The sequence below is a fragment of the Henckelia pumila genome, chromosome 4 (assembly GCF_033568475.1).
Source record: "Henckelia pumila isolate YLH828 chromosome 4, ASM3356847v2, whole genome shotgun sequence".
Taxonomy (NCBI): Eukaryota; Viridiplantae; Streptophyta; class Magnoliopsida; order Lamiales; family Gesneriaceae; genus Henckelia; species Henckelia pumila.
The window spans coordinates 227829776-227851941 of record NC_133123.1 but is presented as its reverse complement, the minus strand read 5'-3'; the positions used below and the strand labels follow the sequence as shown (position 1 = coordinate 227851941).

At 39.2% G+C, this 22166-nt stretch overlaps 1 protein-coding gene across 4 annotated transcripts; it reads left to right on the top strand.

The window, feature by feature from the left end:
• The first annotated feature begins 7478 nt into the window (after window positions 1-7478).
• On the top strand, window positions 7479-11571 carry LOC140864490 (ankyrin repeat-containing protein ITN1-like). Of its 4 annotated transcripts, none has more exons than XM_073268713.1 (4): window positions 7479-7611; window positions 8273-8770; window positions 9277-9686; window positions 10239-11571. In XM_073268713.1, the coding sequence occupies exons 1-4, from the start codon at window positions 7590-7592 to the stop codon at window positions 11064-11066; spliced, it is 1758 nt and encodes a 585-aa protein (XP_073124814.1). In that variant the 5' UTR covers window positions 7479-7589; the 3' UTR covers window positions 11067-11571. The 4 variants fall into 4 exon arrangements, with proteins under 4 accessions (XP_073124814.1, XP_073124815.1, XP_073124817.1 ...); XM_073268714.1 differs by having other exon boundaries at window positions 7491-7611; window positions 8276-8770; XM_073268716.1 differs by lacking the exon at window positions 7479-7611 and adding an exon at window positions 7656-7794 and having other exon boundaries at window positions 8276-8770.
• The last annotated feature ends 10595 nt before the right edge of the window (window positions 11572-22166 follow it).

The window sequence follows — 22166 nt, the reverse complement described above, 5'->3', positions numbered from 1 at the left end:
ACCCATGCTTGCACATTCTCATGCTTTTGCACCTATTACATACTTACACCGAATTCACTTATTCTAATGAATTCAATAAATCAGGCATACATATCAGCATATAAGCATGTAATTCTCATATCAGTAAAGCAAGCAGTGGCCAATCAACAATCAGGTTTGCATAAGTAAAGCATAATCATGCAATATCATAAATTCATGCCACTCAATCTATCCCGCTCAACTTCTATCTTAGTCCAAAACTTTATGCTCTGATACCACCTGTTGTGGGGACCTCGGGTGCTAATCTCATCTTAAGGGGCAATTAATGAATAAGCATCATTTATGAGACAATAATAATTCAATCTGAATAAAATTAACTAGAAACATTTGGCGACGCCAAATCTCGTCGCAGAATGAACATTTTTTTTCAGGAACCCATGCGCGCCCGCGCATGGGTTTCGGACAGAATCTGGAAAAATTATAAACATAACAGTTGTAGATCTTTGTCTTAGCTTTCCAATGCCGCCAACCGCACCCTAATCGGAATTTTCAGTAAAACGTTATACTCATTCTACCAAAAAGGGTCGGTGTAGAAATTTACAAAAATTACCAAAGGCTACAACAAAGATCAAAGTTGCTAGGGCTATTTCAAATATGAAAAATTGCATACATAAACTCAACATGTCCCAAGAATAAACACATGCATATCTAGACATAACAATAATCGCATATATGTTTCTAAGATGAAATACAATAAACTCAATTCTAAGTTTTCAAAGCTCAAACTAAACCAACACCTTCTAACATGTATTTGACAGCAATCTATTCTTAGCCCGAAGTCACCACATGCTAATCTTTCTCAATCTCGAGCTATCCAAGCCACTTCTGACTCGCTCATGCCCCAAACCTGATGCAATGCACACATACAAACAAAGCAACAGCCGGATAACTCCGGTGAAAATAAATCTTAGTATGAAAGACATGCATATACACCATATAAGCATATTGAATCTATATTCTATAAGAATTCTAAATCATCAAAACATGTAACAACATGTAATCATAGAAATATACTTCATTCTTAAATCCTTAAAGCATAGCTATTCATCTAAAGCAATATCATATCAAGCATATCAATACATTCATATATAGAATGGCATATCACAACATTCTAGCATTTATAATTGCATATTATAAACCATAGAAATCTCTAGGTTAATTCATAAATGCAATGCATGTTTCAAGGAATAAGAAATCAAATCTGATACCAATAAATCTTAGTTCTTGGGATCCCGGGAAAATAAAATCTTTAACCGACCACCAACTTACCCAATCGAGATGGCGTTAAATATCTCAATTCCCTTTACTTTGGTGCAACTATAGTGAGTCTTCTAGCTCTAGAAGTAAATTTACATTCTGTGTCACTCAACTACAGCCCTCCAAACGTCATATGCACTCTAGGCCAATCAGCCCTCTGTGCTTTTCAAGGTAGGGTTTAAGATGAATGCAACATAATCTTGATGCATTAAATCATACAAATACTGATAAACATCTTGAACGCACAATTCAATAATCATTCATAGCAACAATAGTAAATAAATCACATAAGAGCACTTAACCAGATAAGTATGTGATTTTAGGGAAACTCGAAAACCACCACGTTCTCGAGTTGTTCTACCTGGAGAGGATACTGTCAAATCATAACTGTATTTTGATTCACATATCTGAACTTGTGCAAGTCTTGATCAATCACAAGTTATCAATCTTTTGCTCTTCAAAATCTGCTCAATCTCATCAAGATTGTTCAAACTCTACTTGATTCAACTTTGATTCAATTTCAACCAACTCGAGCTCGCCGACTCGAACTCGATATATTGAAATTCAAATCTGATATGTATTGGTATATACTTCAATATCAGCTGCCAATATCATTTCAATCTTGTATAGGCTCAAACAATCTAACAACTTTATCACGTGACTTGAATTCAAACCGACGGCGTAACGGTTCGAAACCGGCAATTCTAAAAGCATTAACATCACTAATTACATCATCTAAACCAATACTCATCACCAATTCAGCAGCATATTCACGTAACAGCCCCCATATTTCAGTCTTTCAACGATTCTTTCTAAAATCGAAAACATGTCCAGACGACGATCTTTTTCCGATCCGTCTTAGATATGCTATCTTCGTATATACTAGAACATGTTTATACAATCAAATATAAATTCTAACAACATAATAAAATTAAAAAATGGTATAACTTCATAAAACTTACGTCACAACGAAGCCGTCGACGCCAGGATCGCAAAGATACGATCAATTGGAAATTCTACTGAGCAGATCAATTTCTACGGGGATTTGAAATGAAGAAAATATTGTTGGAACCCTTTCTTCTTCCTTTCTACGGCTGAATCTGATTAGAATGACATATATTTACATTCATATACATGCTCACACGTCTGATTTTCCACTTGCATGGGAATTGAACTTTGGTCCTCCAATTTTGGCATAATTGCAAATCAGATCCCGAACATGTGATTTAATTAAATTTTAATTCTAAATAATTTAATAATATTAGAATTGAATTCTAGCTCTAAATATTCTTAAATTAAATATTCTTGGATTAAAATTAAATCATTTCGGACCTTATCGTATTTTAGTCCTTGAATTTCTCAATATATACAAACGGGTCCTTGCTCGGATTTCATCCTAAAATAAAATCCTTGATATTTATAATCTTGGAATTCACATCTTAAATTCCATAAATATCAATTCAAAGAATTTTAATCTTTTAATTTAAGAATTTCAGATATTAAAATCTTACAATCTGAAAATCCTCAAATTAAATATTTTCGATCTGAAATCAAATTTCTAATTTCTCAAATTCTTCAAAGTAATATTTTCTCATATTCGGAATTTAAATCTCAAATCCCGTAATTAAGAACTTAATATTTTCGGGCCTTACATTGTCCATTCCCTACAGCCATCTGACGCACAAGAGACGACAATTCAATTAATTGTTATTCAAGGGAAGAAACATTTACCTCACTGTTCTTCTTTGGTGCATGGTCATTCCTGTTGGTGCCAAATTGCTGAGAATTGGCAGCCATGTTCTCTATCAAGTTCCTTCCTTGTACTGAAGTTTTGTCCACAAAAACTCCTCCACTGGCTGCGTCTAGCATGCTCCTGTCATGAGGCAACAATCCTTCATAGCAGTATTGAATTAAAAGATTTTCACTTATGTGGTGCTGCGGGCATCTAGCACAAAGCTTCTTGAACCGCTCCCAGTATTCATGCAGTGATTCTTCGGAGTATTGCTTGATTCCATAGATTTCCTTTCGGATGTTCGCAGCTCTAGAGGCTGGGAAATATTTTTCCAGAAAGATTCTTTTCATCTCCGTCCAAGTCGTGATAGAACCAGAGGTTAAGTAATATAGCCAATCCTTAGCAGCACTCTTTAAAGAAAAATAGAAGGCTCTCAGCTAAATCTGCTCCTCTGTCACTCCATGAGATTTCATACTTGTGCAAACCACGTGGAATTCCATCAAGTGTTTATTCGGGTTCTCACCTGCAAGACCATGAAAAGAAGGTAATAAGTAAATCAATCCAGATTTAAGCTCGAAAGTTGCATTATTTTCTAATGTAGGAAAAGTAATGCATAAAGGTTGTTGATTGGGATCAGGAGTGCCCAATTGTCTAAGACTCAAGTTCGCATTAGCAGTCATCTCTTTTTCTGGAAAAGCAGCTCGAGAAACTTCCTTGCTTTCTCTTGTTGTTTCCTACGAAGTTCTCTCCTTCGCCTGTGCAAAGTTCTTTCAATCTCCGGGTCGTAGAAAAAATCTTCTTCAACAAAATCATCTGAAAGCATGAACGAGAAACAACTAGAACAAATAAAAGAGAGAAGAGAGTGAGATTAATCAAAATAAAATAAAAAGAAAAAGAACACAATAAAATTAAACACCGATCCCCGGTAACGGCGCCAAAATTTGGTAGCGCATAATCGTGTCACACCCAAATTACCCAACTCAATCAGATAAACAAATAATGCAGTAGTGTGAGTAGGGATCGTTCCCACGAAAAAGATAAATTTAACGTGTTCTAAATAAACTAAAAAGGGGGTTTGAGTTTTGAGATTAACTACTATAAATTTAAGCAATTAAAGAGTAATATTATCACTATCATGCAAGAATGAAAATTAAACTGGAGAAATCAATAAGAGACGAGACTTGGTATCGGTCGACTATACCCTTGATATTCATTCATTCAATCATCGATTCCCTAAAAATAATTAATCCTATCAAATATTCATCATTGAAAATCAAATTCCTGTTTCACCTTAATTTTAGTTAATTAGAAACCAGTGTTCTAGATTAACCCTTACCAATAAATTAATCCGGATTCCAGCGATCTAGATTTAAACCCAATGTAGCATTCAAACAAGTAAAACTGACGAATCTAGACAACACAAACACCAGCGATTGTATTTAGCCTAGTCAATAATTGATCCTACGAATTAATAAATTCAACAGCAGAAAATATCATACGTAGTTGCTTCGCAAATTAGTTGATTCAAACAATTACGGATTTGAATTCTAATTTAGCTATAATTTGTATCACAAAATTGTAAGATGGTCAGTCCTAAAATCTCGCATACAAGCATAAAATAAAACAGATCAAATATCGATACTTAATAAGGATTAAACACTAAAAAACAAATCTCATGAACAAATTATATCAAAGTTTCGTCTTCCTCAACCAAGTATAAAAGTTTAGCTACAACGATTCATCACAAATCAATAAAAATTCAAAAGAAAGGAAGAAAACTTGAGAGAGAATTGAAAGAACAAAACCTAGCCGCCTTAGAGAGTCTAGAATCTCCAGATTAATCTCCCAAAAACGGAATAAAATCTTAATAAAAACTAGAGTCCAAAATAAAAGAGTTTCTAAAATTAAAACTTCTTCTCGAACAGACCCGCTCGCTCGATCGGTAGAAAGCTGCAGCTCGAGCGAACCAATTCTTTAGCCAAATTCCAGCTTTTCCATTGCTTCAAAGATTTCTTCCATGTATCCGCCAAAATGCACAACCTAACCACAAAACCGGAAAACCAATCATGCAAAAACGGAATATGCAATACGAACAAAATACATAAATAAAACACGTAAAAAAATGCAAAACAACCACAAAAAAACATTAACAAACGCAACAAAAACACAACTATCAGACATCATCTTACATTGTTGTGCTTCTGCTTTCGGCGGTGTGGGACAGATACGAGAAAGTCTATCCAAAAGAATTGCGTTGATTCAGTCTTGCTTGATCAGTCTATTGGTCAGTTGAGTCGAGCAATAGTTTAGCTTTAGGAAAACTGATTCAGTTTCCCTTTCGTAAACTAAATGCATTTTACTTCAAATCTTCAGTTGAGCTATTTGGTCAAAGGTCAACTCAGTTAATGTCTTCAGTTTAGCTCACCAAGTTTACATCTTTGCTTTGCTTTTCTTGATGTTTTTTGAGCGAGTGTAGTTTGACGGCTATGACTGATCAGTTTCGCAAACATCAAAACTATGTAATGTTCCAACAATAACATTAATATATAGAATTTTAATTTTTTTATAATCGAATTGAACTCAAACTTTATTTAAATAATATATTCATGGTTCACGAGTTAATTCAAGTTTTTATGAAGTTTACAAAAACTTTAAAATATAATTATAAATTTAAATATTCATTAAATTTATTAAATATTAAATTATAAAGTTCTAATAAATAAATTTAATTAATAGATTTTTTTAAATATATTTTTCATTACTAAAATGAAATGTTAAGAAATCAAATCCAAAATTGTTATTATTTTTGAATCTAAGATCTGACTCATTAGCCTACTAACGAATATGATCACTAGCTAAAGAGTTGAATATTGTCAAGTTTGATCAGTTTGGTTCGTTTATCTTAACAAGTCTTGTTAAACGACGCAAATAATCTTTTATTGAATCAAACTCTACATCTCTCGGTGTAAAAATTATTTTGTTTTATTTCATGTTTGACTTAATTTCTGCAAAAATTAAAAATATTTACTTTTATGTTATCATATATATGTCACATCAGCGGTGCACATAAGTGCACATGATGAGTGATCACCATATCAAAACTAATATACATATTTTTGACAATATAAAAATATTGTGGCCAAATATTGCTTGTAAAATTTTATATTTTATATTATACATATATAGTCTATCAATAATCAATTTTGAGATGATAATTGAATATAAATGAAAAATTAAATACTCCTTCATTACTCATGATGCAATAAATCTCTCTTTAAATACTACAATTTTAATCTCTTTCTTGCCCTTGTTTTTTACCTCATTTTTTCATAATTGCCAAACGAATTAAATTTTCTTATTTTCATCGTCAATCAAATTATTTTTTGGATTTTTAAGACATTCAAATTATGTTGTTAATATAAAAATATAATTTGGGTACGTAGACCTCGGTTGCCTTCACAAGTCCTGGTTCATAATTGATAGGGATGGACATGCGTTTCTTATTCAACATGCTTAATTCAGGTACACTATTTTGTAACAGTGATATACGAGATATCAATATACTTATGATATGATATTCCATTAAGATATTTAATATCTACAGGTAAGAATTTTTCTATATGACACTTGTAACATAAAATTTCCGAACATTTTGTGTCGATATTTTATAATATAGATCCAATTATCCAACTTATAGTAATAAGAAAATTTGCTCAAAAACTGTCAATATTATTAAAAAAACATTGATAAATGTTGTGCCACGTGTTCCCCCCTCCCCCCCCCCCCCCCCTCTTAACTAACAAATATAAATTGAGAAATAGGATGAGTAAAAAAAATTGTCTAACTCTCGTATCACGTTAAGATTTTCTATTTATGGTATACCAATTAATATATATATATATATATATATATATATATATAACAAATATAAATTGAGAAATAGGATGAGTAAAAAAAATTGTCTAACTCTCGTATCACGTCAAGATTTTCTATTTATGGTATACCAATTAATATATATATATATATATATAACTTTGTCTGTGTTTGTTAAGTTAGATTTATTTTTTTATATAGTTTTTTTTAACAACGCAAATAACAAAAACTAATCAATCCTCTTAACCAAAATTTATGTCATATTTATCTTATATACGAGATTTTAAATATTGTGTTGTCAAATTTAAATCCAACCACGTAATATACATGTGTTTTTTAAACAAAGAAAACTTATATTTCATGGTAAATTATACTTGTATATTTTTTTGTTTAAATAAATTATACACGTATTTACTTGAAATAAAATAATGTAATGGTTTTTTTCTTGGTAATAATATATAGTGATTTGGACCATTACTAATTAGAGGAATCTTTAATTATAGATAAACAAATTATATAAAGCTAATCAAAGAGAGAATGGCAAAGCTTTAATAAGGTTGCTTTCTCACCACTTTCCTCCACTGTCGTCTTCTTCTTCCCTTCTTCCGAGTCAGCCACCATTCTGCAATATATACGCAAGCCCTCTCACCTTTTCAACACTCATTTTGCGCACTTTCTTCCCCCAATCATGTCTTCTCCAGTCAAAATTGGTGTGTTCTTCATTTATCTATTGTTTCTTTTATTTATTTTTCTTTTTGCCAACTTGATTTTAGCTCAGAAGTGTTATCATCGTTTTTGAGGATCTTGGATTCTTGAAATCTGATTAATAAATTATGGGAATTTTATGTAATCCGAGATTCTTTGAAGTTGGCTTGAAATGATCGAAAAAAATGGTACCTTTGGTCCTCAATTTCGTGGGTAGTTTCCATTTAAACTATTTACCAAGTTAGCTGCTGGTGTGTGGATAAAGCTCAGTACTAACTAGCTGGATGTAGTTAAGAATCTGATTCTAGTGTTTTTGACATGATACTCAAGTTTGCAAAATTGAATTTAGATGCTACGGAATTAGAGAAATATTGCCTTCTTTCTTGTCTTTGATCGGTTTGGGGGAGGTGGGGTTTCTTATGATAAAGTACACACGTCCGTGAATTACTACTGAAATTGAATTTTGGTCTAGTAATTTGTCTATTCTCTTAAAATGCTTCTCAAAGATTTGGTTATGGGGAAGTTGTGTAGGGTGAAACACATGTCCTTGAATCTTGATGTGAATAGATCAGTATGTAGATGGTGCAGTTGTTTTCATGAAAGTGTGAATTTTCTGAATCTTTCTAATGTTTGTTAATGATTCATCAACTTAAATGAAAATTATAGCAGATGATGTAGACTCGGAGCAAGGTTTATCTACTCCAACAACAAGCCAAAACCCATTGGCTGAGCCTTCACCGTCACCATCACCGTCCTCGTCTACTGCACCAGCTCTGGTTCTATCAAATTCGGGGAAGCGAATTGACCAGTCAGGCAAAAAGAAATACGTAAAACAGGTGACTGGTCGTCACAATGACACCGAGTTGCATTTGGCAGCTCAAAAAGGTGATCTTGTCGCAGTGAAGCAGATACTAGATGATATTAATTCTCAAATGGTGAGGACTCTAAGTGGAGCAGATTTTGACATAGAGGTTGCGGAAATCAGGGCATCGGTTGTTAATGAGGTGAATGAGTTGGGAGAGACAGCATTATTCACTGCAGCTGACAAAGGACACATTAATGTGGTTAAGGAGCTTCTCAAGTTCTCCAACAAGGAAACACTTACTAAGAAGAACCGATCATTATTTGATCCCCTGCATATTGCTGCAAGTCATGGACACCATGGTGATGATCTTATTTTACATGAGAAATTATTACATTTATCTGTCTTATGCCTTTCATCTTTATTTGTATTTATTTTTTTAAGTAAACTCGAGCTCATATAACAAGAATTGTAGTGAAGTTTCCAAATTCCAATGCTTTGGGACCCTGTATAATTAACTTCTCCAGAAAAATCGCCGACTGAGTTTTTACTGAATTTGAGTTTGAAGTAAAGCACAATCATCTAAGGGCAAAGTTAACTAATAGGGTATGTTGTGAGTTAAATTCCTGAAAATGCTATAGGACTCAAGGCACTTTCATTGACTAGGGACCTTAATAAAAATAGATATCATTTAACTTATGGCTAGTGAAATTGCCACAAGTTTTGTATAAAGAAAGCAGTTATAGGTTTTTCTACATGTGTTTTTCTTTTTGCTCCACTATTTAAATAATGTTTGCAGTGCACTTTCATGTTATCATGTTAGATTTATTTTTGTGCCTTGCATTGATTTTACTTCTCATTATTGCAGAGATTGTGCAAGTGCTGTTAGATCATGATCCTAGCTTAATTAAAACAATTGGTCCTGCAAATGCAACTCCTCTAGTAACTGCGGCTTCAAGAGGCCATACTGCGGTGGTTAACAAACTGTTATCAAAGGATTGCAGCTTGCTAGAAATTTCTAGATCAAATGGAAAAAATGCATTACACTTTGCAGCCAGACAAGGGCATGTCGACATTGTCAAGGCATTGCTAGACAAAGATTCACAATTGGCTCGAAGGACCGACAAAAAGGGGCAAACAGCATTACATATGGCTGTGAAAGGGGTTAGCTGCGAAGTTGTGAAATTACTTCTAGATGCTGATGCAGCCATCGTTATGCTGCCCGACAAACTTGGAAACACGGCTTTACATGTGGCCACGAGGAAAAAGCGACCAAAGGTATACTATGAATTATCTTCCACTTAACATTTACCCTAAATAACGATTGCCTTTTGTTTCACTCTTCCGGTTAGTATGATTGAATCCAATCCATTTTTTAAGAGTTCGGGATGCTAGATACATATGGTCTTGTTGACATATACCATCGTATTCTTCTGGATTTTAGAAAGATCCTCAAAATGAATTTTTAATCTGTTGCAAAATTAAACTTGCTCTTGTTGAGACATACCATCATCTATGTAGTAATGCCGCCCACATGCGGACTCATATTTCGCATCGTTGCTGCGGCAAGTTACTGCAAAATTATGTGTAGATCGTAGGAAACTTTGCTATTTTTCTAAAGACGAAATTTTGTAAGCTTTTCTAAGACTCCTTATAAATGTCATTGTTCGTTGTCTTTGCTTGATCAGTTCCTGATGTGTCGTGTTTTTTTATAATTTGAAATGGTCTCTGATTATACTCTACCACTGAAGCATGTATCTGTGTGCACTTCCTAAATTTACTATTTGATCGATGTATATGTTTGCTTTGGTGATTCTTGATTCCATGCAGATAGTTGATGAGTTATTACGTCTACCTGATTCGAATGTGAATGCACTATCACGAGACCACAAGACTGCTCTAGACATTGCTGAAGATCTTCCCCTTTCCGAAGAATCCTCCCAGTTAAAGGCATGCCTATTACATTACGGTGCTGTGCGAGCCAACGAATTGAATCAACCCAGAGATGAGCTACGCAAAACCGTCTCTCAAATAAAAAAAGATGTTCACATTCAGCTTGAACAAACAAAGAGAACAAATAAAAATGTCCATGGAATTGCTAAAGAGCTTCGGAAACTACACCGAGAAGGTATAAATAATGCCACCAACTCGGTGACTGTGGTAGCTGTGCTCTTCGCAACAGTTGCCTTTGCAGCCATTTTCACAGTGCCTGGTGGGGACGACAACAATGGAATGGCAGTGGTTGTGAGTAGTATTTCCTTCAAAATTTTCTTTATTTTCAACGCCATCGCACTTTTTACGTCCTTGGCTGTTGTCGTGGTTCAAATTACTCTGGTTAGAGGTGAGACGAAGGCTGAAAGACGTGTGGTAGAAGTTATCAACAAACTTATGTGGTTGGCTTCCGTGTGCACATCGGTGGCATTTATGGCGTCTTCATATATAGTGGTTGGCCGGAGACATGAATGGGCTGCAATACTGGTTACACTTGTTGGAGGAGTTATAATGGCTGGGGTTCTTGGAACAATGACCTATTATGTGGTGAGGTCCAAGAGGATACGATCCATGAGGAAGAAGGAGAAATGTGGTCGGAGTGGCTCCAACTCATGGCATCAGTCAGAATTTTCAAATTCGGACATCGACCCAATTTACGCACTCTGATGAATGAAAATCGGGTAGCTGACTCGAGAATGGATGAATCTCTTAGTAGTAAAGATATGTAATCATGGGACTCGGGTGGTTTTAGCTGTATACACTCGAGTTGGGTACTTGATCGTTGAAAATGAACTGAGCTGCAGGTACAATGAGTTTGCTTCTTTCTATACAATTGTGCTCTGAACTATGGAATATATATACACATATGCGTGTCAAGGACTGACAATCCTCCTTTGGTGAATGGGATATATTTTACATAATATTGTGCCTGCATTGCTTTCGGTTTCTTGAAAACCTGGTAAACAAAATATGGCTCATAAGGAGATTATATTGCCGACATACATAAGTCATGGACAGCCTACAAAACCGCCCAAGGCGACCGCCTTTAGAACTCCGAAGAAGTTTAATCAATCTTTATAGATCCATCTGGTTTCTCATAACTATGAACTCGAAACAGCGGGAAATGTTTATTTGATCATTGGAAACGAAGTAATTTTAATTTCTTTCTATATTCCTTGTCCAAAGATGAACGATGTTTCTTTTCTTTCGTGCATATAAATAAAATTGTCAGCAGTGCGGTAGCCGGACGGTCATTGCCCCCCGTCTCGATCGCATGTCTAAACTTTGTTTTCATATTGACATACTAAAGTTTATTAATATAAAGTGCTCATATATTATATAATAGTAAAGTTTAAATATTTTTTTATAAGATAATAACATTAAGTGGTTTCAAAAAAAAAAAGACAATAACATTAAGAAATAATAATAATAATAACAGCAACGATTACTAGCTCTTTTGTACAAGTCTTGTGTGTATATCCAGTCGATATGCTTTATAAGTTCTCTTGTTGAAATAAAAAACAATTGATGCAACAGGTACAACGAAATTTGTATAACAAATCTTGTGTGTATATCCAGTCGATATGCAATTTTAATTTTCCATATTCCTTGATATCCTGATAAGAGAACCCGGGCAGGGAGATAGTCCGGGCAGGGAGAGAACTCGGGCAGGAGCTAGATAGTCCGGGCAGAGAGAGAACTCGGGCAGGAGCTAGATAGTCCGGGCAGGGAGAGAACCCGGGCGAAAAGATAGCCCGGGGGGTTTCCATAGATCCGAATAAAATAGCGAAAGCCAGACATCGTAAGTTGGGTTCTGTGAAACCAAGGGAAGGAAAAAGGAGGTAGGGCCCAGACTTCCTATTTTGAGATCAGGAGAAGGCCACGTCTATCTTGAGTGTGTCAGGCCCCTGCTACAGACCAAATCGTCACTGACCACGTTACAACGGTGTGGGTTTTGCCTAAAATTACGGAGGTCTATTCACATGTGGCAAACATCCCATCACGCTAAAGGTTGTCAGTTAGCCCACACCTTGTAATCATGAAAGTCTCAGCTCAACAAGTATAAATACCCGGCTTCTGAGTCTGGCCAAGGTATGCAAGAAATTCACCTATCACGAATTTATGGCACACATTCACTTTCTCTAAAAATCCCTAAGCCCACTTCATACATCTTATTTGACTTAAGCATCGGAGTGGCGACGCCGGAGAACCTCTCTGGTGCCCCACTAACGAGCTTTCTTGTTTTTGGTGTGTAGGCATTACTCCGAGGAGACGAGAGAGCTTATTACCCCATAGCCCAGGGTCTTACTCACCACCCGGGTACCCATTTTATGATAAACGCATCATTGGCGCCGTCTGTGGGAAAGTGAGTCTAAGGCATAGATATGAACGTCGTCGAGGAGCCTGAAAGTTCCCATCATGCGCTAGCAGCCATCCAGGAGCAGGTGAATGCCATGATGGAGACTGCAGTCCAAAAAGTCTTGGCTGCACAATGAGGAGAAGGAGTGGGAGAAAAAGAGAAAGAGCAGGAGAAGGAGCCCGTAAGGGAGTCACAAGGGGGAAAGGAGAAGGAGAAGGAGAAGGAGAAGGAGAGGGGAGTGCAGGGAAGCATACATCTAGAGGAGGGAGGGGAATCACATGCTGAGTCTGCGAATGTTACCATGGCAGGGGAACTAGAAGTGTTGAAACAAAAGATCTGGAAGCTAGAAAACACTGACTCGCGGGAATCTTCGCGGGTCAAGAGGCCGGGATGCCCTTTTCGCCAGAAATTATTAAAGAGTCGTTACCAACACACTTTAAGTCAGCTAAGATTAAGGAGTATGATGGTAGTGGCGACCTAGAAGAGCATATGGCTCGATTCGAAAACGTAGCCATGCTGCACTGTTACAGTGACCAAATCAAATGCAAAGTGTTTTTGAACACTTTGGTGGACTCGACCCAGAGATGGTTTGAAAACTTGGAGATGGGAAGCATTCATGCCTTCAAAGAATTCCGGGAGGTCTTCCTACAGCATTTTAGCAGCAGCAAGCAATACAGAAAGACTACCCTCAGTCTTTTTGAAATAAAGCAGGTAGGAGAAGAGTCTCTAAGGGCCTACATCAAGAATTTTAATAAAGTAGCCCTGGAGGTGCCGGCCTGCGCCCCTGAAACCCGGATTACTGCATTCACTCAAGGGCTTAAAGAAGAACTTTTTTGATCTTTGGTAAAAAATACTCCCAAGAACTTTGAAGACCTCCTAGCTCGAGCAGAGAAATACATCAACATGGAGGAGGCCCAGTGACAGAAGAGAGAAAGAGACCGCCGGGAAGGAATCAGGGAAAGAGGAAGCCGGGGTGGCCAGGGGGGAGCAAAAGGTGATCACCCGGGGAGGTTAATAACCTATGCTCCTCAAAAAGTGATTAAGGACCGAGGGGTCCACATGTGCAAGAAAAATATGCAATTGGTTCCCCAGAAAAGGCCAGGGAGATATTGCACGGTTCATCGAGTTAACACTCACGACACCAGCGAATGCAGGAGACTCCTGGCCGACACAGAAAAGCCTGAACCAGAGGAGCTGGGGCGATTGGAGAAGAAGCCTAGGGGACTCCCGTGGGCATCAAGACCCGCGGTACCCAAGTACAACAAGTCGGTACCGGAAAAGTCCCGAGAAGTCGTACCAAGACGCCTTGACGCAGGAGAACGAGAGGGGCCCTCGATGGAAGTGATTAACATGATATCCGGAGGGTCCAAGGATGGAGATTCAAATAGGGCCCGAAAATCTTGGAGCAGAAGAGAAAGCCTGGGCTTGGAGGCCCAGAAGCCCACCTTCTTCCCAATCATCACCTTCGGAATGGAATATTTGGAGGGCGTGTATGTCCCCCACAATTATGCTTTACTCATTCGGGCCCAAGTAGCTAACTATGATGTAAAACGAGTGTTTGTTGATTCTGGAAGCTCAGTGAACGTCATCTTCCAGGAAGCCTTCGAACAGATGGATTTGCAAGGGTGCGAAATTAGCCAGGTAAAAACATTTTTTACGGGTTTGCGGGTCACACCGTCCAACCCAAGGGTGAAGTATGGTTGCCCATCACATTGGGGTCAAAAAATCTGAGGAAGACAGTCATGACTCTCTTCACCATTCTAGAAGCTCCATCCTCCTATAACATTATTCTAGGGCGACCCGCCCTGAATGCCTTCATGGCTATTGCTTCAGCATACCATCAAAAGATCAAGTTCCCGGTGGGTCACCAGGTGGGCGAGGTGAGGGGAGATCAAACATCTTCTCGAAGGTGTTACACTGATACTGTCCAGGTGGATAACAAAAAAGATCGGACTGAGCAGGGGGAGAATGGTCCTAGCAAAGAGGAGGTCTGCACCGTGGAGGAAATCAAGGAGGAACACGTGGCCGTGGAGTTGATACCACATCAGCCAGGGAAGGTTGCTAAGATTGCTCGGGATTTAGAATCCGTCCTGGCTGATCAATTAAAGTCATGTCTGGCTCAGAACTTGGATGTATTTTCCTGGTCTCCAAAAGAACTGACCGGGATACCGGTCCATGTAGCGGAGCATAAATTGAATATTACGCCAGGGTCCCGGCCTGTCAAACAAAAGAAACGGCATTTTGGAACAGAGAAGGACAAGGTTATTGCTAACCAAGTCCGGGATTTAATGGAGGCAGGACATATCCGGAAAGTACAATTTACCACTTGGCTATCCAATGTGGTGCTGGTGCCTAAAGCCACCGGGAAGTGGAGGATGTGCATCGATTTCCGGGACCTGAACGAAGCTTGCCCGAAGGATTTCTATCCTCTTCCTCGGATAGATCAGCTGGTGGATTCCACATCAGGTTTTGAACTACTCTGTTTTATGGATTCTTACCAAGGATACCATCAGATTCCCTTGGCCCCGGAGGATCAAAACAAGGTTAGTTTCATCACCTCAGAAGGAACCTTCTGTTATGTTGTTATGCCTTTCGGATTAAAAAATGCAAGGGCCACGTATCAAAGAATGATGGATAGGGTTTTCCAAGTCCAGCTCGGCCGAAACGTGCATGTTTATGTAGATGATATCTTGGTAAAGTCTCGGACACGGGAAGATTTCATTCCCAACTTGGAGGAAAACTTTGGCACCTTGCGAAAGTACGGGGTGAAGCTCAACCCGGCTAAATGTGTGTTTGGGGTCAAGAGTGGAAAGTTCTTGGGTTTTGTGGTAACAGAGAGAGGGATTGAAGTGAATCCTGAAAAAGTGAAGATACTGAAAGAAATGCCTTCTCCTACATCTTTCAGGGAGGTGCAGCGATTGACCGGGAGGATTATTGCTTTGTCCCGGTTCATCGCCCGATCGGCCCATCGCAGCTACCTTTTTCTTTCAGGTGCTAAGGAAAGCCCAGAATTTTGGATGGACTAAAGATTGTGAACGGGCTTTTCAGGAGCTCTTTATAAAATAGCATCTAGCTAGTCTGCCAGTCTTGGTCAAGCCAGATCTCGGAGAGAGGTTGTGGGTATATCTCTCCACAACCGAGCAGGCTGTAAGCTCTGTGCTGATAAAGAGGAAGCCGGGGATCAGAAGCCAGTATATTATGTGAGTCATGCTTTGAAAGGACCAGAGGATCGATATATTGAGATGGAAAATATGGCCCTAGCCCTTGTCCTTACTGCCCGGAAGCTCAGACCCTATTTCCTATCTCACCCGGTCACGGTCTTAACCAACAGCTTACTTGGCCGAGTAGTGACGCATCCGGATGCTTCGGGCAGGATGGTCAAGTAGATAGTCTAATTGGGGGAGTACGACATAGGGTATCAGACCAGAGCTGCCATCAAAGCACAGGCCTTGTCTGATTTCTTAACAGAGGTCCTCACCTTTGACCAAGAAGAGGTTTGGAGGGTGTTTGTAGATGGAGCTAGTTGCCTCGAAGGGAATGGAGTAGGGGTGGTCCTAATCTCCCCTACTCAGGAAAAGACCCGGATATCCATGAGATTGCATCCTTCTAGATCCAACAATGAAGCGGAGTACAAAGCGGTCATCGCCAAGATGAGGTTAGCTCGGGAGCAGGGGCCGAGCATGTGATTGTTTACTCGGACTCTCAGTGTAGTGACCCGTATCCGTAATTAGCGATTAATGAGCATATTAATCATGTAATCATGTTTATATTAAGTAAAACATGATTAAGAAAATTCCAGATGGATTAACGGACTTCGTAAATGGATCCAGAACACTCAAAAATGTTCCAGGGAGTCCCAAGACATGAGTGGGATCGGAGCTTCCGATCTTGGTGGGTTCGGAACCACATCGGAAGCAGGGAGATCGGAGCTTCCGATCAGCGATCGGAGCTTCCGATCGGCTATCGGTGACAGGTGTGTGTTTGCATGTGTAGGGATTTGACGCGTGGCGATTGGAGCCTCTGATCGGGGAACGAAGCTTCCAATCTGCGGACGTTCGGAGATTCCGATCGAGAACGGAGGTTCCGATCGATGTCTATAAATATAGGTGTGAGGGCCTCATTTCAAAGCGCACCGAGTTTCTCTCCTTCGCCCTCGTGGCTCTATTTTAGGGCTTTGGGTACTCTTATTTTAGAGTTGGAGTAGGAATCATATTTTAGTATAGTCAGACAGTGTCTGACATAGTAGCGGAGCAGTGCTCGAGGCTTTGGAGCTGCAGCAGGGGTGTACCCCTAGTTGCGGGATAGACGCCATCAGCGGGCTGACGACGGACGCATGTATAGCTATGGTCTCATTAAGTTATTTAGGAGTATGCAATAGCTTAGTTAAGGCTTTTAGAGCTTAATGGATGATGCATGGATAATTTTCATTGTAGAGTTGATGATAGGCTTGGAACCTAGAGTGGACTGCTAGGACTGCATGTAGCAAGGTACGTAAGTACTGACTGAGATAGCCAGCGGGTTTTGCATGCTTATATGTTGCATTTGTATGTGTCATATTATTATGCAGCACGTGCATATCATATTGTGCCTGTCCATCTTTTGAGATGAGCCATGTAGGGCCGCTCAGCCCTGTTAGGACGGTTGATGTCGAGCGCCCCGCGACCGACGGGTCAGCCGACACTAGCATCTGTAAGACACGGTCTAAGTCCGTTAGAAATGAGCAGTGTACGCATGGTTTGCTCCCCGGGTTGTACCACTCATGTCCTAGGCGCCATTACTGAGCAGTGTATACAATTATCCCAGATATGGATACCCGATTATTTGCATGCATCATATTTGTATGTTTCACCCGTGCTTTCGTATTGAGCTTGGAGCTCACATCCAGTATTTTCTGTGTACCTGGGCACCCATTCGACGGGGAAGGTGTAGGTGCAGGATTGAGCACCAGGAGCTTGGAGTAACTAGTGACCAGTGAAGACAGCGGGATTAGCTGTAGGTCTTTACCCTTAGAATTATTTGTAATTCGATTGGGTTGTATATTTGTTATTTAAACCGGTTGTATTATGCCAGTCTGCTTTTATTTAAGTCTTCCGCAGCGATTTATTTAATGCATGATTAATTATGATCTTAACTCTTATTAGGTAGTGGATCCGGGTTGGGTCGCTACATTTATTGGTATCAGAGTATGCATGCAAGAGACTTGGTATATAGTACTGAAACTTTGGATTATCCTTGTAGGACGAATGACCCCTAGCGAATGGGAGATTGGTTAATCATTGCCGAGGTTGGCGTTGGTTTCTTCCATTGTGTGAAATGCAACAGTGATGAGAACACCGGTAGAGGCGTATCAGTAGATAGTATGTCTGCGATGGGTGGCTCGTCATTAAGGCATTGTATAGCTGATCGAAGATCGTCTGGATTCCAGCAGGAGAAGACTGGAAGAGAAGATCAAGTATTTTTCATCATATGCATCTGAGGACTTTTTGGAACGCATGGTGTGTAACAACCCATGTGGCTTCAGTCCGAAGCCTTCATCAGGAAATGCCCGAGTGTCTAAGGCATGGCAGGTTCCGAGCGTAAGGTCCCTAAATTCATGCAGAACATGGTTTTGCTGGTATACTTGTATCGATGCTTTTGGTAGGCATACGGGAAACTTCATGTGCAAAACATGACTTGATTACAAGAAGAAGGCTGACGGTAGATCGTGAGCAGAAGAGGTCGAATGACATGCACTGATGTTGAACATAGCTGGTTAGCTATCACGTGCCATTTCTCCGGAGTTCTTCGCGGGAGGACATGTAGAGAGACTTGGACGGGGTACGCTTGCATTGCTACGTGTGTCGATTAGAAGCTTCATGTTCAAGAAACGAAGACGAGTACGACAATTTTAAATACTGCGTTGTAATTGTAAACAGTATTCCGATTGTAATGAATCATCAGGCTGTGGTTGTATCATTTCAAGTTATTGAATGTACATTTTTATTGTATTTTGGGATACGGATTTGTATTACATGAGATTGTAATAAAGAAATTGTATATAACCTGAAACGATGATACATGTTTTTCTTTGGAAAATTGTCCAGCAATTCGTGAATGATTGCAAGTAATTTTTCTAAGTTTGGCTTGGTTCTAGTTGAGCAGTGATCAACTACGTTAGTTCTTGAGTTTTGAGTAAGCCAGCTGTAATTGTTTGACTTGTGGTTAGTATAAGTGTTTTCCTAGGATTGACCTAGATAGTCAGTGGACTAAGATAGTGTCATCGATGAGTGGACTCATCTAAAGACATTAAAGGTATTGTTCAGGATAGAACATTGAGACTTGTTCTAGGTTGTTTTCTTTGAACAGTAATCTAACCTTCATAGGTTGAGACTTGTGATGATGGGATTTCATCGGGATACCAGGTCCAGTATATGCCGAGAGTTGTGGACTATGACCATGACTAGACGTGATGGGGCGCGACCCTATGCCAGTATTACTCTGGGAGTCTTTGTACTTCAGAGGATTACCTGGGAGCCTTGGTGCTTCATAGGATTGCGGTGGGAAGGCTACTCAGTCTAGGGATGTGGTAGCAGTCACGATAGGGTATGACCTTGGATTAGATATCAGGTTTGATATTGATGGTACAATATCGTTTGGTGTGCCAGAGATAGAGGTTGAGTATTCTACTATAGGAACCAGTCTTGGAGGGATTTTCTTGACGAGTGTGTGGTCTGAGCAGATAAGGTTTTAACCTTTGGGTTACTGCTAGACGTGTAGATCTAGTAGGTGGACGAATTTCTAGCATTGATGACTAAGGATTGTCATTAGAATTTTGATTCGAATTTTCTAGCGATGGAAATCATCCAAGATATTGGATGGGATGTTATTTTAAGACTTCGACTCGAATACGAGGACTACTCCAGGATGATTGACTTTATATGTAATGGATTATATCAGATGTTAAGGATTGTACAGGGGATATTTGAGATATGAGGGAAGCGTGGCCTATAACCATGAAGCCTTGGTGGTTGTCCAGGTGGGTTATCATGGTAAGCTACCTTAGTCTTAAATTGTTGTACAGTCTTAGCGAGGGATATAATCAGGGGCGTGTCCGAAGATTGTGAGAATCCTTGGGATTATTTAGTGTAATATTCTTAGACTTGTCGAATCGTGATGTTCATTCTGAATGAACGAGGCAAGGCCGATGAGTCAAGTTTTTGCACTAAGTATTGTCTGATATTTTTAGAGGTTGAGCGTAGGATTTTTTCCATGGAATGGAAATGGGCTAGGTTGATAGATCGCGAGCGGATCTTGGGCTTAGTTCATCTTGATGTTTGTATTGGGTGAACATGACAACGATTAGTAGTGCTAAGTGGCATGGGATCTGTGCTAATGACTACCAGTAGCTATTGGCTAACTCTGTCAGAGTTAGATTGATTAAGTTCAGTGTACGAGGCAGCTGTCAATGGTAAGACACGAGGTTGTGTCGATACACTACTAATAGCTATTTTATGGTTATCAAGTATTGGCATGTTGAAACCATAGCGATTTGGGTATTCCAAGTGTTTGGTCATATTCTTCGTGGTAGCTGAGTCATGGGAATTGATTGAACCACGTGCTACCTAGGTTTAGATGATCAGTGGTTGTTTGATCGGACGAGTACGAGCGTCAATAGTTCGACGAGATCGATAGGGAAAATCCAATCAGTGGTGACTTGGATATGGCAATCGAGAAATACTTGGGATAGTATTTTGTCGCTTAGTGTTTAGGAGATGAATACTTGGTATAGTCTCGGAGCAGGTGATGCTTTGAGGTCTCTAGGTTTCCAGAGATGAATCTATCGAAGATTGCAATTGATTGGTATGGTCAAGTTAAGTGTTAACTTGACAGGGGAATCAATCGAAGAAATTGGTAGTTCATCGGAAAGTATTCCTGTGATGACGTCTAGGTATACCGTTGGGTATTGAGATCCAACGAGTCTTGTGGATTCTAATGGGTACTAGTAAATGAACATCAACTGTCGAGCTAAGTTGTTCAAACTACTTTTAGAAGTTGAGAAAATAGATTAAGTGAACTAAACTTCACTTGATCATCTTTAAAGAAAGAAAATAAGTTTCAGAGTATATTCACCCCCCTCTACCCTCTGAACCGATCCCAACAAGTGGTATCAGAGAGGGTTTTTCCTCAATTGTTGATCTAAAGCTTTGAAATCATGACTTCTTTCAACAAAATTCCTATGTTCTCTAAAGAAGATTATGATGAATGGAAAATTTGTATGCAGGCACATCTTGCAGCACAGGGCGATGACATGCTATATGTCATAACAGATGGTCCCATCAAAATCATGAAGATCAACCCAGCTCTGGCCGTTGGTGCATGTCAAATGATTGAGAAACCTAGAGCTGAGTGGACCACCGAGGACAAAAATAAGGCCAATCTCGACAATGTGGCCAGGGACATCCTCTACAAGACACTAGACAAGAATATGTTCAGCAAAATCAAGTCATGCTCCACAGCAAAGGAGATTTGGGAGAAGCTCACTCAGCTGTGTGAAGGAAATGACCAGACCAAGGAAAACAAGCTCACCATGGCCATCCAAAAATATGACAATGCCAAAATTAAGCCAGGGGAAACCATGGCTGAATTTGATGAACGGTTTAGTAGTATCATCTGTGATCTCATTGCTTTAGGTAAAACTTATACTAACCGTGAAATTGCTGTGTAGGTTATGAGAGCCCTGCCTAAAGAATGGGAGATCAAGACAGTGGCCATGAGGGAGTCCAAAGATTTAAGCAAAGTAGAACTGCATGACCTGTTTGCAGATCTCAAAGCTTACGAGTTCGAGCTCAACATTAGAACAGAAGATGAACCATCCACCTCTCAACCAACCAAGGCCTTAACCTCAACGGTGATGCGTCCACCGGTTGAGGAAGCTCCAAAAAGATCAGTTGAGAAAATCAGCAACGAGGCCATGACACTCTTCGTCAAGAAATTCGGTAAATTTATGCGTAAAAACAATTCCAAGTTTAAAACTTATCATAAATCGGACCATACACACGATGGTCCCACTTGTTTTAACTGTGGCAAACCAGGCCACTTCATTGCAGAATGCACCAAGCCCAAGAGCAATGATCAGAAGCAGTTCTTCGAAAGGAGAAGGGGCAAGGATGACAAAAGGTCGTTTAGAACGACGAGAGACCAGAAGGTTCTAGTAGCAGACGAAAGCAAGAGTAAGTGGGCTGAGTCTGACTCTGACAACCCCGATACCGGAAGCTCCTCAGATGACAGCGATGATGAAAAGGTGTGTTACGCCTTAAACGCATACAAATCTCGTGTTATGAGATTAATGTTTTTAATGCATTAACAAATCTCATATTATTATGTTTTGATGATTACAAAACTCGGTTAATTGTTACTAACCATTTAAA

What these genes read in the sequence shown, in the direction of transcription:
- LOC140864490 (XM_073268713.1), top strand. Translation starts at nt 7,590, where the DNA reads ATGTCTTCTCCAGTCAAAATTG. An exon ending in GTCTTCTCCAGTCAAAATTG is followed by an intron (nt 7,612 to 8,272) that starts GTGTGTTCTTCA and finishes TGAAAATTATAG; the next exon opens with CAGATGATGTAGACTCGGAG. An exon ending in CGAGGAAAAAGCGACCAAAG is followed by an intron (nt 9,687 to 10,238) that starts GTATACTATGAA and finishes GATTCCATGCAG; the next exon opens with ATAGTTGATGAGTTATTACG.